The following is a 12,717-nucleotide window of genomic DNA, read 5'->3' as shown; positions in this document are numbered from 1 at the left end:
TTTACTCAAGTTGTATTTTACTAAGTGACTTTCACTTTTACTAGAGTCATTTTCTATGAAGGCATCTTTACTTTTACTCAAGTATGTGAATTGAGTACTTTTTCCACCACTGGTATCATGTAGGTTTACCCTGGTGTGACGTTTTGATAATCGTGTCAATCTCTCCCCCCGGGATGGTTGAGCTAACGTAGGCTAATGTGATTAGTATGAGGTTGTGCGTAACAAAACAAAATCCCAGGACATGCCCATATCTGATATGGGCAGAAAGTTAGCTTAAATTCTTAACTTATCTAATGTTAGCTAAATTTAGTAATGAATAAATTGGCTACATTTCTTTAAATTGACTATTCTGTGAACTGTCTTGTGCAAGTTTTAAAATTGTCACAATACTTGTTAGCAAAGGTGTCAGCTAGAGATGACATGCAGGGATTTGTAGTCTTGCACAATGTCTACTTTGATCCTAATTACTATTTTAGAATCTGAGGGTAAATAGAGACAAATATAAGTCACCTTATCCAGGAGAGATTTACATAGTTATTGAAACATCATGCCAGGGTAAGCCCACACCAAACACAGACCTTATTTTAAAATCCCTTATGGGAAAAATGAATGGTGGAAAAACGATTATAACCATTTCCCTGTTTGACGGCTAGGTATTACGACACGTCCACTATGGGGCTCTATGCCGAGAAACCTGACTAGGTAATCTCGAAGGTATTGTTAGGGTTTAACCAACTATTTGTTTGCATAACCAATATAATACAACTATTTAAACCTATATAATAAAATTAGTTGTGGTGCATAACTTATGAATACTAATGCTAAACATAAAAGGTTTATATTGTATTAACATAGATTGAGCGACATATAATAGACATGACTAACTGGAGGGTTGCTGGCTAGTAGTGTAGGCTGAGTAGACTCGTGACACACACACACACACACACACACACACACACAATGCCTGGTTGTGGGGCCGCTCAAGGACAGGTGTATGTGAGGAACTGATAGAGGGGAGAATGGCTGTAGCATAAAAACAGGCACTGTCCTTGAGTGTCTGACTCTCGGTTACACACACGAAGATAAGCTAGAAGACAACTATGCCTGGCAACAAAGATGCGTCTAGAGGCTGGGACCAGCCTGCACGCCAACGATAGGCTGGAGTAAGTCTAAACCACACCCAAGCCTCTACTATGACAGGCCCTCAGGGAGAGGGAACTACGTCTGTCAAGAAGTATTTAAGGAAGAACTTATGTCATTTCAGTTCTCTGTTTTGCCCTGCGAGGTGTTACAGGGAGCCCGTATATACGAACCACCTATTTACCCTTCAAGGGTTTGCATTAATTAAAGTACAAAGAAATCAGAAGTTACTATGTGCTGAATATTTTGTTCCGATACCAGATCGAATTGACGCAACCTAACAGTATGTAATGTCACGATTTAAAAGCTTATACGACATTATAGAGAGCAAGTTACATGGAAACCATGTGTTTGATACCATTCCACTAATTCCGCTCCAGCCATTACCACGAGCCCGTACTCCCCAACTAAGGCGCCACTAACCTGCTGTGGTTCCCGTAAATCGTGCTAATGTTGAGTTTTTGAGCTAGTTCCCAATTGACTTCCATTCACTCCTTGATGGAGTGATCTGTCCCAGAATGCACCGAGCTGCCCATTGACAAAGCATTTGCAACTTACACAATGTAATACGATTCCAATTGAGCTTCCCATCTCCTCAAAAGTATCTCTGGACGCAGATGCTAATGGTTCGAGACAACTGGGAACTCGGAAATCTCCGACTTCCGACATTAGTAAATTCAAGAACCCTGGAAACTCGGGAAAAACGATCTCCGACTGGGAAAAATCGTTTTGAAAGGTCATCCAACTCGGAATTACAATTCGGAAACTCCGGCATCTTTCGAGAGCTCCAACTTTCCGACCTGAAGACCACTGACGTCATGATTTGAAGGGGAGAAAAAAAAGTTTTTTCGAGTTCTCTATGGTAGAGTCTTGAAAGTACCATAACTATGGCAGAGTTCTATTAAACTGGCCCGGGTTAAATATGCCTATAGCCCGTCATGTGACTGGGTGGGAGAGAAGCGCCCTGCTCAAATCTGCACCGCTTGGTTATGTTGTCAACAAGGCAGCATTATTCATGTTTCAGAAACATGGCTCACAATCATGCCTGGGAATCGAATTCAATAAACTTTCAGCCAGTGCAAAACATGCCTACATTGGCGCCCGGTCGAATCTCCTCATAGAAACGAGTAAAAATTCAACCTAATTGTCCGACCTACATTCCCCCAGTCAATCTGACGATTCCCATTGGTCGTTGGGGATTTGTTTTGTAGCTGGTGACGTTTTTGGTACCGCCTCCTTAACCAGCGTTGTAAACAAACGCTGCATAATATTGCAAGTTTGTCAGTCACCACGAAAATATCCTATCTACACAAAACTTAAGTCGGAGTAGCTATTGTCATTTTAATTACAACATACACGAAACTGTTTCATCTCAGAGAAAAACTTGTTCCTGTTGTCAAGTGTGAGAGACCGAGAGAAAATCTACACCACGATTCTTCTTGTTTGTTTGGATCCATCTGTCCGATGGTTTCTTGCTGGAAAAAGTGATCTCCTAGACGATTTAGCAATTTACTGATGCATCTTAGTTGACCATCTTAGTTGCTGGTCAAATCTTCGTTCAAATTAGGTCTTCCACTGAAAATCCGATAACTACTTTAGGTGAGTCCAGAGCTATTTTCTATTGCGCTTGTATTTCCTTCCATGTAGGTTGCTAGCTAAACCTGAAATGGCGGGTTTACAGTAAACATGTTCAGCTTCTTCTCTAAACCCAGATTATGGTTCAGTTGCTAGCTAGTAAGCTAACGTCAACATGTTTGCTAGTCTCTCACGATAGTTGGCTAAAATGGATAGCTAGCCACAGAGGAAGGCTGTCGATGAATAATTCACTGTATGCATCGTTTTGGGGAATTATTGGCTAGCTGCCTATGTAACGTTAGCTGGTTGCTTTGTCAGAATGTGGAGCGAGTCAGCTAACGTTAGCAGGCCAGCAAAATTCCAAGGTTCAGAGTGATGTTTTGCTTGTTCGTGTATGCGCTGGCATTAATACTGCGGCGTTATTTTGAAATGACTCTAGCTACAATAATGGATTTTCACACTAACATTTAACCGTTTTAAATGACATAAGACTTTTGAGTAAAAAATAACACATTTTCCCCATCCATCTATGGAGCGCTACTGACTCTGACCATACATAGTCGGGTTTAGCTGGTACAGTAAAGTAGGTCAATGCATGTTGTGTTCTGTCTGGTGCAATGGTCAGAGTTATTGGGATCCTTGCGACGTCCCTACCCAAAACTTAACCCCTAACCCTAAACCCTTACTTAAAACATTTCAAATGTAAACTTCAATGGGTAGGGACGTTCCAAGGATCGTGGATAACACGGAGGATCGCTTGATAGCACGGACCCTGCTGTAATTGTACCAGGAAGTGTGCTGCGAATTAGACATGCATATGGCTTAAAGTTAAGTCACTAATATGCGCCCAGACTTGTTTCACACTCCTAATAATACATTTAGTTCATTATTGTTTGATTCTTTCTGACATTTTGACACTCAAGGTGTGACCTGTCATGCCTAAATGGAGGAAATTAACAGTTGAGTGCATGTGTTTTCTACAATGCTGGCATTACTTTTTTGCAGCGTTGGACAGGACAGACAGCCAAAAGTTGTTGAACTTGTTTCTTTCACTTGCATTTTCCAGTTTTCAGTTGAAAGCCATGGGAGTCATATGTTGCTCTTTGTGTTTGTGTTGTTTACCCAAATTTGCCTAACCCTATTTGGCAAATAAGCTTACGAAATGGTATCTTCTCATAGTTACTAAACTTCACAAATAGTGAAATTTAGGGTTTACTACAATCACATTTAGGAGTAGCCTAGCATTATGAGCCCCTGTAATACCCAATATCCTCTCTGTCTCTCCTGTTTTCCTGTTAAACGCTAAGTCTCTCTGTTTTCTTCTCTATCTCCTCAGACATGGTGAAGCTGACAAAGGCTAAGACGTTCCAGGCGTACCTAGACTCGTGCCACCGCAGGTACAGCTGTGTTCACTGCCGAGCACACCTGGCCAACCATGATGACCTCATCTCCAAGGTGAGACTACAGGGACCGTTTGTGGCCAGTGGGTTAAATTCCATATAATTGAATAATAAGCCTATGTGTTGGCTGCAGGGGTTGGAACCCGGTTCAGGGAACAGAACAGAAAACCGGAAAATAATGTAATTTTTCAATAACAGAAACGGAACCAGGAACGAAAGTGATCCATACTGCTCCATAACAGAACCATTATTTTAAAAGCATGAAAACCGGTTAATAAATGTTATTTTACATTCCAGGCATTTTTTTCTAGTCCCACAAATAAAATGCAACAAAGCACCTATGCAAAACCCTCTCTATCACTCAGAAACGTATTCCATTGTCTGTCTGCAAGCTGAAAATCTTAGCCTAAACATGCACAGGCAATCTGCCCCTCCCCCCTCCAAAGCATAGGCTACTGTACTGATGTAAGAAGACGGGATAGACATTTTTAATTAGCTAGAGAATAATGGATTTACTTTTTCAATGTCAGTTAACTATGCTTAGTTATCACATTTCACGTTGGACTTATTTTTTATTCTGGTGACGTTCTGCAAACACAAGCGTTAGCTTGCTAGTTCAAGCGCGTAAGCTTGCTAGCTCAAAGGACATTCAAAGTTCCTTCATAGAAGCTGCTCCGCCTAGGTATAATTCTGTGGATCTAATTCAGATAATGGATGTCATAGCAACCCTCTCGCTCTCTCCCGACCCATAAAATTTCAGTCACATCTTGCAAAATAGGCTACACTTGTCCGTCCATCACACATGTAAACAACTAGTTTCCTGCTCTATCCACACGGATTGGTGAAGTAATTTAATGAGCTAAATGTAGAAACTATTGATTTCACAGGTAAAAAAATGAACAGAAAGGAACTAAATAAACCGGTACTTTTTTTTTTTTTTGGTCCTCCAATAAATCGGTATCAGTGTTGAAAAATCACAATCAGTCGACCTCTACTCTGAACCGGTTTGAACCAAAAAAAGTAAAAAATACACTTATTTTAACTTAATATAATACATCAATAAAATCAATAAAATCTATTTAGTCTCAAATAAATAATGAAACATTTTGAATTTGGTTTAAATAATGCAAAAACAAAGTGTTGGAAAAGAAAGTAAAGTGCAATATGTGCCATGTAAAAAAGCTACCGTTCCTTGCTCAGAACATGAGAACATATTTAAGCTGGTGGTTCCTTTTAACATGAGTCTTCAATATTCCCAGGTAAAAAGTTTTAGGTTGTAGTTATTATAGGACTATTTCTCTCTATACCATTTGTATTTCATATACCTTTGACTATTGGATGTTCTTATAGGCACTATAGTATTGCCAGCCTAATCTCGGGATTTGGTAGGCTTGAAGTCATAAACAGCGCAATGCTTGAAGCACAGCGAAGAGCTGCTGGCAAATGCATGAAAGTGCTCTTTGAATGAATGCTTACGAGCATGCTGCTGCCTACCACTGCTCAATAAGACTGCTTTATCAAATATCAAATCATAGACTTAATTAAAATATACTAACACACAAATACGAGCCTTAGGTTATTAATATGGTCAAATCCGGAAACGATCATTTCGGAAACAAAACGTTTATTCTTTAAGTGAAATACGGAACCGTTCCATATTTTATCTAACGGGTGACATCCGTAAGTCTAAATATTGCTGTTACATTGCACAACCTTCAATGTTATGTCATAATTATGTACAATTCTGGCAAATTAATTATGGTCTTTGTTAGGAAGAAATGGTCTTCACACAGTTCGCAACAAGCCAGGCAGCCCAAACTTCTGCATATACCCTGACTCTGCTTGCACAGAATGCATGAGAAGTGACACAATTTCCCTAGTTAAAAGAAATTCATGTTAGCAGGCAATATTAACTAAATATGCAGGTTTAAAAATATATACTTGTGTATTGATTTTATGAAAGGCATTGATGTTTATGGTTAGGTACGCATTGGACAGTGCTTTTTTTCGTGAATGTGCTTGTTAAATCATCACCCGTTTGGCGAAGTAGGCTGTGATTCGATGATAAATTAACAGGCACCGCATCGATTATATGCAACGCAGGACAAGCTAGATAAACTAGTAATATCATCAACATTGTGTAGTTAACTAGTGATTATGTTAAGATTGATTGTTTTTTATAAGATAAGTTTAATGCTAGCTAGCAATTTACCTTGGCTCCTTGCTGCACTCGCGTAACAGGTAGTCAGCCTGCCACGCAGTCTCCTCATAGAGTGCAATGTAATCGGCCATAATTGGTGTCCAAAAATGCAGATTACCGATTGTTATGAAAACTTGAAATCGGCCATAATTAATCGGCCATTCCGATTAATCGGTTGACCTCTAGTTCAGAGCTTTATTTTGCTGGTTGGAAAACAAAACATTTGTGGTTTTGTTTAGAACCAAACGATTGGGGGGGGGAAAAATTGTTCCAACCCCTGGTTTGCTGTGTGAAATTATATTACATATCAATAACATTGGAAACAGCCACAGTCCTCTGTTGCATTGTAAGCTGAGAAACGTTACCTCAATGTCACACTTTCTTTAAAACCACCGATTTTAATTTTTTTATTTTATTTATCTTGCATTGTCGCTCTCTCTCTCTGTCTTCGTGGCACATTTGAGTTCATTCTTTTTTTTCTGTCGTCCAGTCTTTTCAGGGTAGCCAGGGACGTGCTTACCTCTTCAACTCTGTGTGAGTATCTTTACTTGTCATCCAGTGTATTGGCCATATAGCCTACACAGTGTACCCATAACTAATAAGCAAAATAGTATCCCTTTTAGGTCCCTAAAACACAGTCCTACCTTAGTTACCACTCAAGCCTCAATACACTGTCATTATCATGCATCTGCCAGGTTCTCCTTATGCCACTTCAGTGTGTTTACTCTAGTCCTGTAACCCATACAATGCAACCTGAAGCCAGTTCACTATCCTAAAAGTGGATGTCACGTTCTAGTTGAGTTATATTTACCTTCTGTTAGCTGTAGTTTGAATTTATTTTTTTAACTAGGCAAGTCAGTTAAGATCACATTCTTATTTACAATGATGGCCTAGGAACACTGGGTTAACTGCCTTGTTCAGGTGCAGAATGACAGATGTTGACCTTGTCAGCTCGGGGATTCGATCTAGCAACCTTTTGGTTACTGGCCAAACGCTCTAACCACTAGGCTACCTGCCGCCCCATTTAGTAGTTAGCATGTCATTTCTCAACTGGTGCATAGCAAACACCCTTCGATTTGGGGCTAAATATTAGGTTCTGTATAGAATGATCACCTTTCTTGTTAAAAAAAGAAAGAAATATATACAGTGGGGGGAAAAAAGTATTTGATCCCCTGCTGATTTTGTACGTTTGCCCACTGACAAAGAAAGGATCAGTCTATAATTTTAATGGTAGGTTTATTTGAACAGTGAGAGACAGAATAACAACAAAAATATCCAGAAAAACGCATGTCAGAAATGTTATAAATTGATTTGCATTTTAATGAGGGAAATAAGTATTTGACCCCCTCTCAATCAGAAAGATTTCTGGCTCCCAGGTGTCTTTTATACAGGTAACGAGCTGAGATTAGGAGCACACTCTTAAAGGGAGTGCTCCTAACCGCAGCTTGTTACCTGTAAAAAAGACACCTGTCCACAGAAGCAATCAATCAATCGATTCCAAACTCTCCACCATGGCCAAGACCAAAGACCTCTCCAAGGATGTCAGGGACAAGATTGTAGACCTACACAAGGCTGGAATGGGCTACAAGACCATCGCCAAGCAGCTTGGTGAGAAGGTGACAACATTTGGTGCGATTATTCGCAAATGGAAGAAACACAAAAGAACTGTCAATATCCCTCGGCCTGGGGCTCCATGCAAGATCTCACCTCGTGGAGTTGCAATGATCATGAGAACGGTGAGGAATCAGCCCAGAACTACACGGGAGGATCTTGTCAATGATCTCAAGGCAGCTGGGACCATAGTCACCAAGAAAACAATTGGTAACACACTACGCCGTGAAGGACTGAAATCCTGCAGCGCCCGCAAGGTCCCCCTGCTCAAGAATACATATACATGCCCGTCTGAAGTTTGCCAATGAACATCTGAATGACTCAGAGGACAACTGGTGAAAGTGTTGTGATCAGATGAGACCAAAATGGAGCTCTTTGACATCAACTCAACTCGCTGTGTTTGGAGGAGGAGGAATGCTGCCTATGACCCCAAGAACACCATCTCCACCGGCAAACATGGAGATGGAAACATTATGCTTTGGGGGTGTTTTTCTGCTAAGGGGACAGGACAACTTCACCCCATCAAAGGGACGATGGACGGGGCCATGTACTGTCAAATCTTGGGTGAGAACCTCCTTCCCTCAGCCAGGGCATTGAAAATGGGTCGTGGATGGGTATTCCAGCATGACAATGACCCAAAACACACGGCCAAGGCAACAAAGGAGTGGCTCAAGAAGAAGCACATTAAGGTCCTGGAGTGGCCTAGCCAGTCTCCAGACCTTAATCCCATAGAAAATCTGTGGAGGGAGCTGAAGGTTCGAGTTGCCAAACGTCAGCCTCGAAACATTAATGACTTGGAGAAGATCTGCAAAGAGGAGTGGGACAAAATCCCTCCTGAGATGTGTGCAAATCTGGTGACCAACTACAAGAAACGTCTGACCTCTGTGATTGCCAACAAGGGTTTTGCCACCAAGTACTAAGTCATGTTTTGCAGAGGGGTCAAATACTTATTTCCATCATTAAAATGCAAATCATTTTATAACATTTCTGACATGCGTTTTTCTGGATATTTTTGTTGTTATTCTGTCTCTCACTGTTCAAATAAACCTACTATTAAAATTATAGACTGATAATTTCTTTGTAAGTGGGCAAACATACAAAATCAGCAGGGGATCAAATACTTTTTTCCCCCACTGTATGCTTATCTGGTGGGTCACCAGAAAATCTGATAAGCTTAGGTCAGGCCACAAAACAGACATTTGTGGCAGGGAACCATGTCGGTAATTGACCTGTGGTTCTTGTTCCTGGTGTTTTCAGGGTGAACGTGGGCTGTGGTCCTGCCGAGGAGAGGCTGCTACTCACCGGGCTCCACGCTGTGGCAGACATCTACTGTGAGAACTGCCATACCACACTGGGCTGGAAATACGTAAGGACAAACACACACACACACATACTATGCTACTTATCGATGTCTACACACTGTAAATAACTCAAATAATATCCTCAATCCCCATCCTCAAAAAATGTAGATGTCTTTTATGCTTGTCTACTACTCACTCCAGCCTCTTATCCCCCACACCATCTCTATCCCTCTCCCTACAGGAGCAGGCCTTTGAGTTGAGTCAGAAGTACAAGGAAGGGAAGTTCATAATTGAGCTGTCCCACATGATAAAGGACAACGGCTGGGACTGAGCGGTGAAGGGAGATGTTTTCATTGATGTTTCATCCCTCATCCATTGCTCTTCCTGGCCTGAATGTGTGTCCCCTCACCCTGCGTAAGGGCCATCGGCTCTGCCACTCCGTCACTTCATACAGCTTTGCCAAGAGTAGCATGTGATGTTTATATATATATATACACACACACAGAGTATACCAAACATTAGGAACACCTTCCAAATGAACAGCCTCAATTGTCTGGGTATGGACTCTACAAGGTGTCGAAAGCATTCTACAGGAATGCTGGCCCATGTTGACTCCAATGCTTCCCACAGTTGTCAAGTTGGCTGGATGGCGGAACATTCTTGATACACACAGGAAACTGTTGAGCATGAAAAATCCAGCAGCGTTGCAGTTCTTGACACAAACTGGTGTGCCTGGCATCTACTACCAAACCCCATTCAAAGGCACTTAAATATTTAGTCTTGCCCATACACCCTCTGAATGGCACACATGCACAATCCATGTCTCAATTGTCTCGAGGCTTAGAAGTCCTTCTTTAACCTGTCTCCTCGCTTTCATCTACACCGATTGAAGTCGTTTGAACAAGTGACATCAATAAGGGATCATAGATTATCTGTAGTCACCTGGTCAGTCTGTCATGGAAAGAGCAGGTGTTCTTAATGTTTTTGTATACTGTGTGTGTGTGAGATATATACACACACACACACGTAGGTTTTACGAGTTTCATATAAAACCTACTCCAGTTACGGGAGCACCTTTGTCAATATCGATATCCCAATGTTTCGTTATATTGTGGTAGAGAATGAGTGAGTACAGGCTGTATGTGTGAGCGAGAGTTTGTATACACTTGGGCATGTGTGAGTTGTGTGTTTACGAGTGTGTGTGTTGCAGTGCGACCACTTTTTAGCAATCTCACTAAATCCTACTCATGTAATCTGTGCGTCTGAGTGGGATTGCAGTCATCAAAAAACTAAATTCTCTCTCATTAAGTGCAATTCACAGGGTTGAGACAATTAGACCGTTATGCAAAAACCTAGCGCCCCGAAGGCTGTTCCCTTTTTTGAAGTTTTTAGGTGAATGTGTGAAAAAGCAAGTTACCTTGCTTTGTGTGTGTTTTTTTTAAGACTTCATACTTAATGTTTGATGGTACAAGCAGAGTTGAAAAAAAGTAATTATGTTTAGTGCTGCTCTGTCATGTTACTGTTGGAGTATGAAGTGCAATACAGTAGGGTGTGTCTGCGTGAGAGCGCGTGGTTAAAGTTCACTTTAAAATGTCAGCAATATAACATTGGTCATGTTTTTTTATCCTTTAAATGGCAATCAATGTATTCAGTTAATGATGTCAAGGGCTGCAGCATTACACAGTTTGTAAGTGTTTCTGTGCGATTGGCCCATGTGAGTTTGAATACTGTGTGTGTACATTTTTGGCGTATGGGTATTTTCTCTGTATGCTGCCTGTGGGTATGCATTTTATGGTTTGTGTGTGTTTATAGTGAAAGAGTGTATGATCAGATGCAGTACTTGCTAGACAGTTAGCAAATGCTTTAGTTTGGGGGTAAAATCTTTTGTTTCTGATGTGTAATTGGATATCCATTTTTACATTATTTCCATTTGAGATCAATCTTGTAAATACAGCTTAACACTGAGCAGCATGTACATAAGCATTTATTTGATCATATTAGAGAGCAGTGTGTAATATCAAACAGGATGCATATATCTATAATTATGTAGCAGATGGTGACTATGTAAGTTTTTCATTAAAGTGTTTTATTTTAACCTGAACTTGCAACATTAAAGTATGTGGTAAATATATCTGCCTGTTGTTTCTATTACAGTAGCTATGTTTCCATCCAATTGGTGAAAGATTTTCAGGCGAATATTCCAAAATCTTGCATAAACAAAATCTGCACATTTTTCCACCAGTGGTCTAATAAAAAGCAGTGCGTAATGACGTAGTGCACATTAAAAGGTACTTTTTCGCTTAAGTTGTCATGTACCGAATAAAATCCAAAGTTCTCAATGTGTTTAATTAACTCAAGCAATAATTTTCCATGTGCGCTCCAGACAACAGCTCGCAGATATAGTGCGGGTAGGTTTGCCTACATTATAAGATTCTAATGGATAAGAGCGACAATATGTTTTATGTCAAACGTCACCCAATCCACGATCATCATGTCATCAGAATAAACCCTAATTCAAACACCACTCTATCGCCGCACTGAACTAAAAACGTTCACTTTCTCTTTGGAAGAGCGGGGATAGATTGCCGTCTGAAACCACGCAGTGCGCCTAGTCGGATTTTTGAGGATAGTTATGCAGCCTCTGTCACTCTTTCGGCATGGTGCGGGTGCTCATTCATGCATCGCGTCAGAGCAGTTCTTCAACTGTCGGGACAAATTGGGTGCAGTCCAAACACTTAAAAGACACACCCTCGTCCACTTACCCTCGTCTTATGCCCTTGGGGGAATCCCCGTCGCCATGTTGGCGGGTGGTCCAAATGATTAGCCAAGCAAGGGAGGTTTGCAACATCAGTCCCTCAGCCCTCGTTTTTAGTCGGCTTTGCGAGTGTGCAATTATGTTTACTCCGGGACCTGAAACTCCCCATAATTCACTTCTCGACATCCGCTAAGAAAAGTCCACGAAAACTTAAAAACAACATCAATAGAGAAGTCAACATACAAGTGTAAGTAAAAACGAATGCAACTAAGTTAGAAATGTTGCTACTATGTAAAAAGTAAATATGTTTTTGTTTTATCTTTTGGAAATTGTAGAAATAAAACATTTTCATTCTTCAGGAGTTACAGCTAGGCAGGCTAACATTAGCAAATTGGTTTGCTAGCTATCATACAGTAGGTGTAAATTAATAATTATATTTAATATAAGTATACATGCACTCATAATTGACTGTAGCGCAGATAAAGCACCCACAAGCTACCCGTGGCTGAAAATACAATCATCGCGGGATAAACAAGTGACGTTTATTTCCTGCCAAAGGTGGTCCATTTAAAAGTCATTCCATCCTCCCTTGCTCTGCAAGTGTATATGTAACACTATAGCTTCCGTCCCTGGGCTCGAACCAGGGACTCTCTGTACTCATCTACAACTCTCTCCCACGAAGCATCGTTACCCATCGCTCCACAAAACCCGCAACCAAGGGAACAACTACTTCAA

At 40.8% G+C, this 12,717-nt stretch overlaps 1 protein-coding gene across 1 annotated transcript; it reads left to right on the top strand.

Annotated features, from left to right (window-relative positions):
• The first annotated feature begins 1,698 nt into the window (after window positions 1-1,698).
• LOC106583905 (protein yippee-like 3) lies at window positions 1,699-11,356 on the top strand. The gene is made up of 5 exons (XM_014168554.3): window positions 1,699-2,739; window positions 4,052-4,170; window positions 6,806-6,849; window positions 9,184-9,292; window positions 9,469-11,356. Exons 2-5 carry the CDS (start codon window positions 4,054-4,056, stop codon window positions 9,556-9,558), a joined length of 360 nt encoding a protein of 119 aa, XP_014024029.1. The 5' UTR covers window positions 1,699-2,739; window positions 4,052-4,053; the 3' UTR covers window positions 9,559-11,356.
• Window positions 11,357-12,717: the final 1,361 nt, after the last annotated feature.

This window comes from Salmo salar, chromosome 23 (assembly GCF_965601325.2).
Source record: "Salmo salar chromosome 23, fSalSal1, whole genome shotgun sequence".
NCBI classification, from domain to species: domain Eukaryota; kingdom Metazoa; phylum Chordata; class Actinopteri; order Salmoniformes; family Salmonidae; genus Salmo; species Salmo salar.
This window is presented reverse-complemented; position numbering and strand designations above follow the sequence as displayed.

What these genes read in the sequence shown, in the direction of transcription:
- LOC106583905 (XM_014168554.3), top strand. Translation starts at nt 4,054, where the DNA reads ATGGTGAAGCTGACAAAGGCTAAGACGTTCCAGGCGTACCTAGACTCG. An exon ending in ATGATGACCTCATCTCCAAG is followed by an intron (nt 4,171 to 6,805) that starts GTGAGACTACAG and finishes TCTGTCGTCCAG; the next exon opens with TCTTTTCAGGGTAGCCAGGG. An exon ending in CCACACTGGGCTGGAAATAC is followed by an intron (nt 9,293 to 9,468) that starts GTAAGGACAAAC and finishes CTCTCCCTACAG; the next exon opens with GAGCAGGCCTTTGAGTTGAG.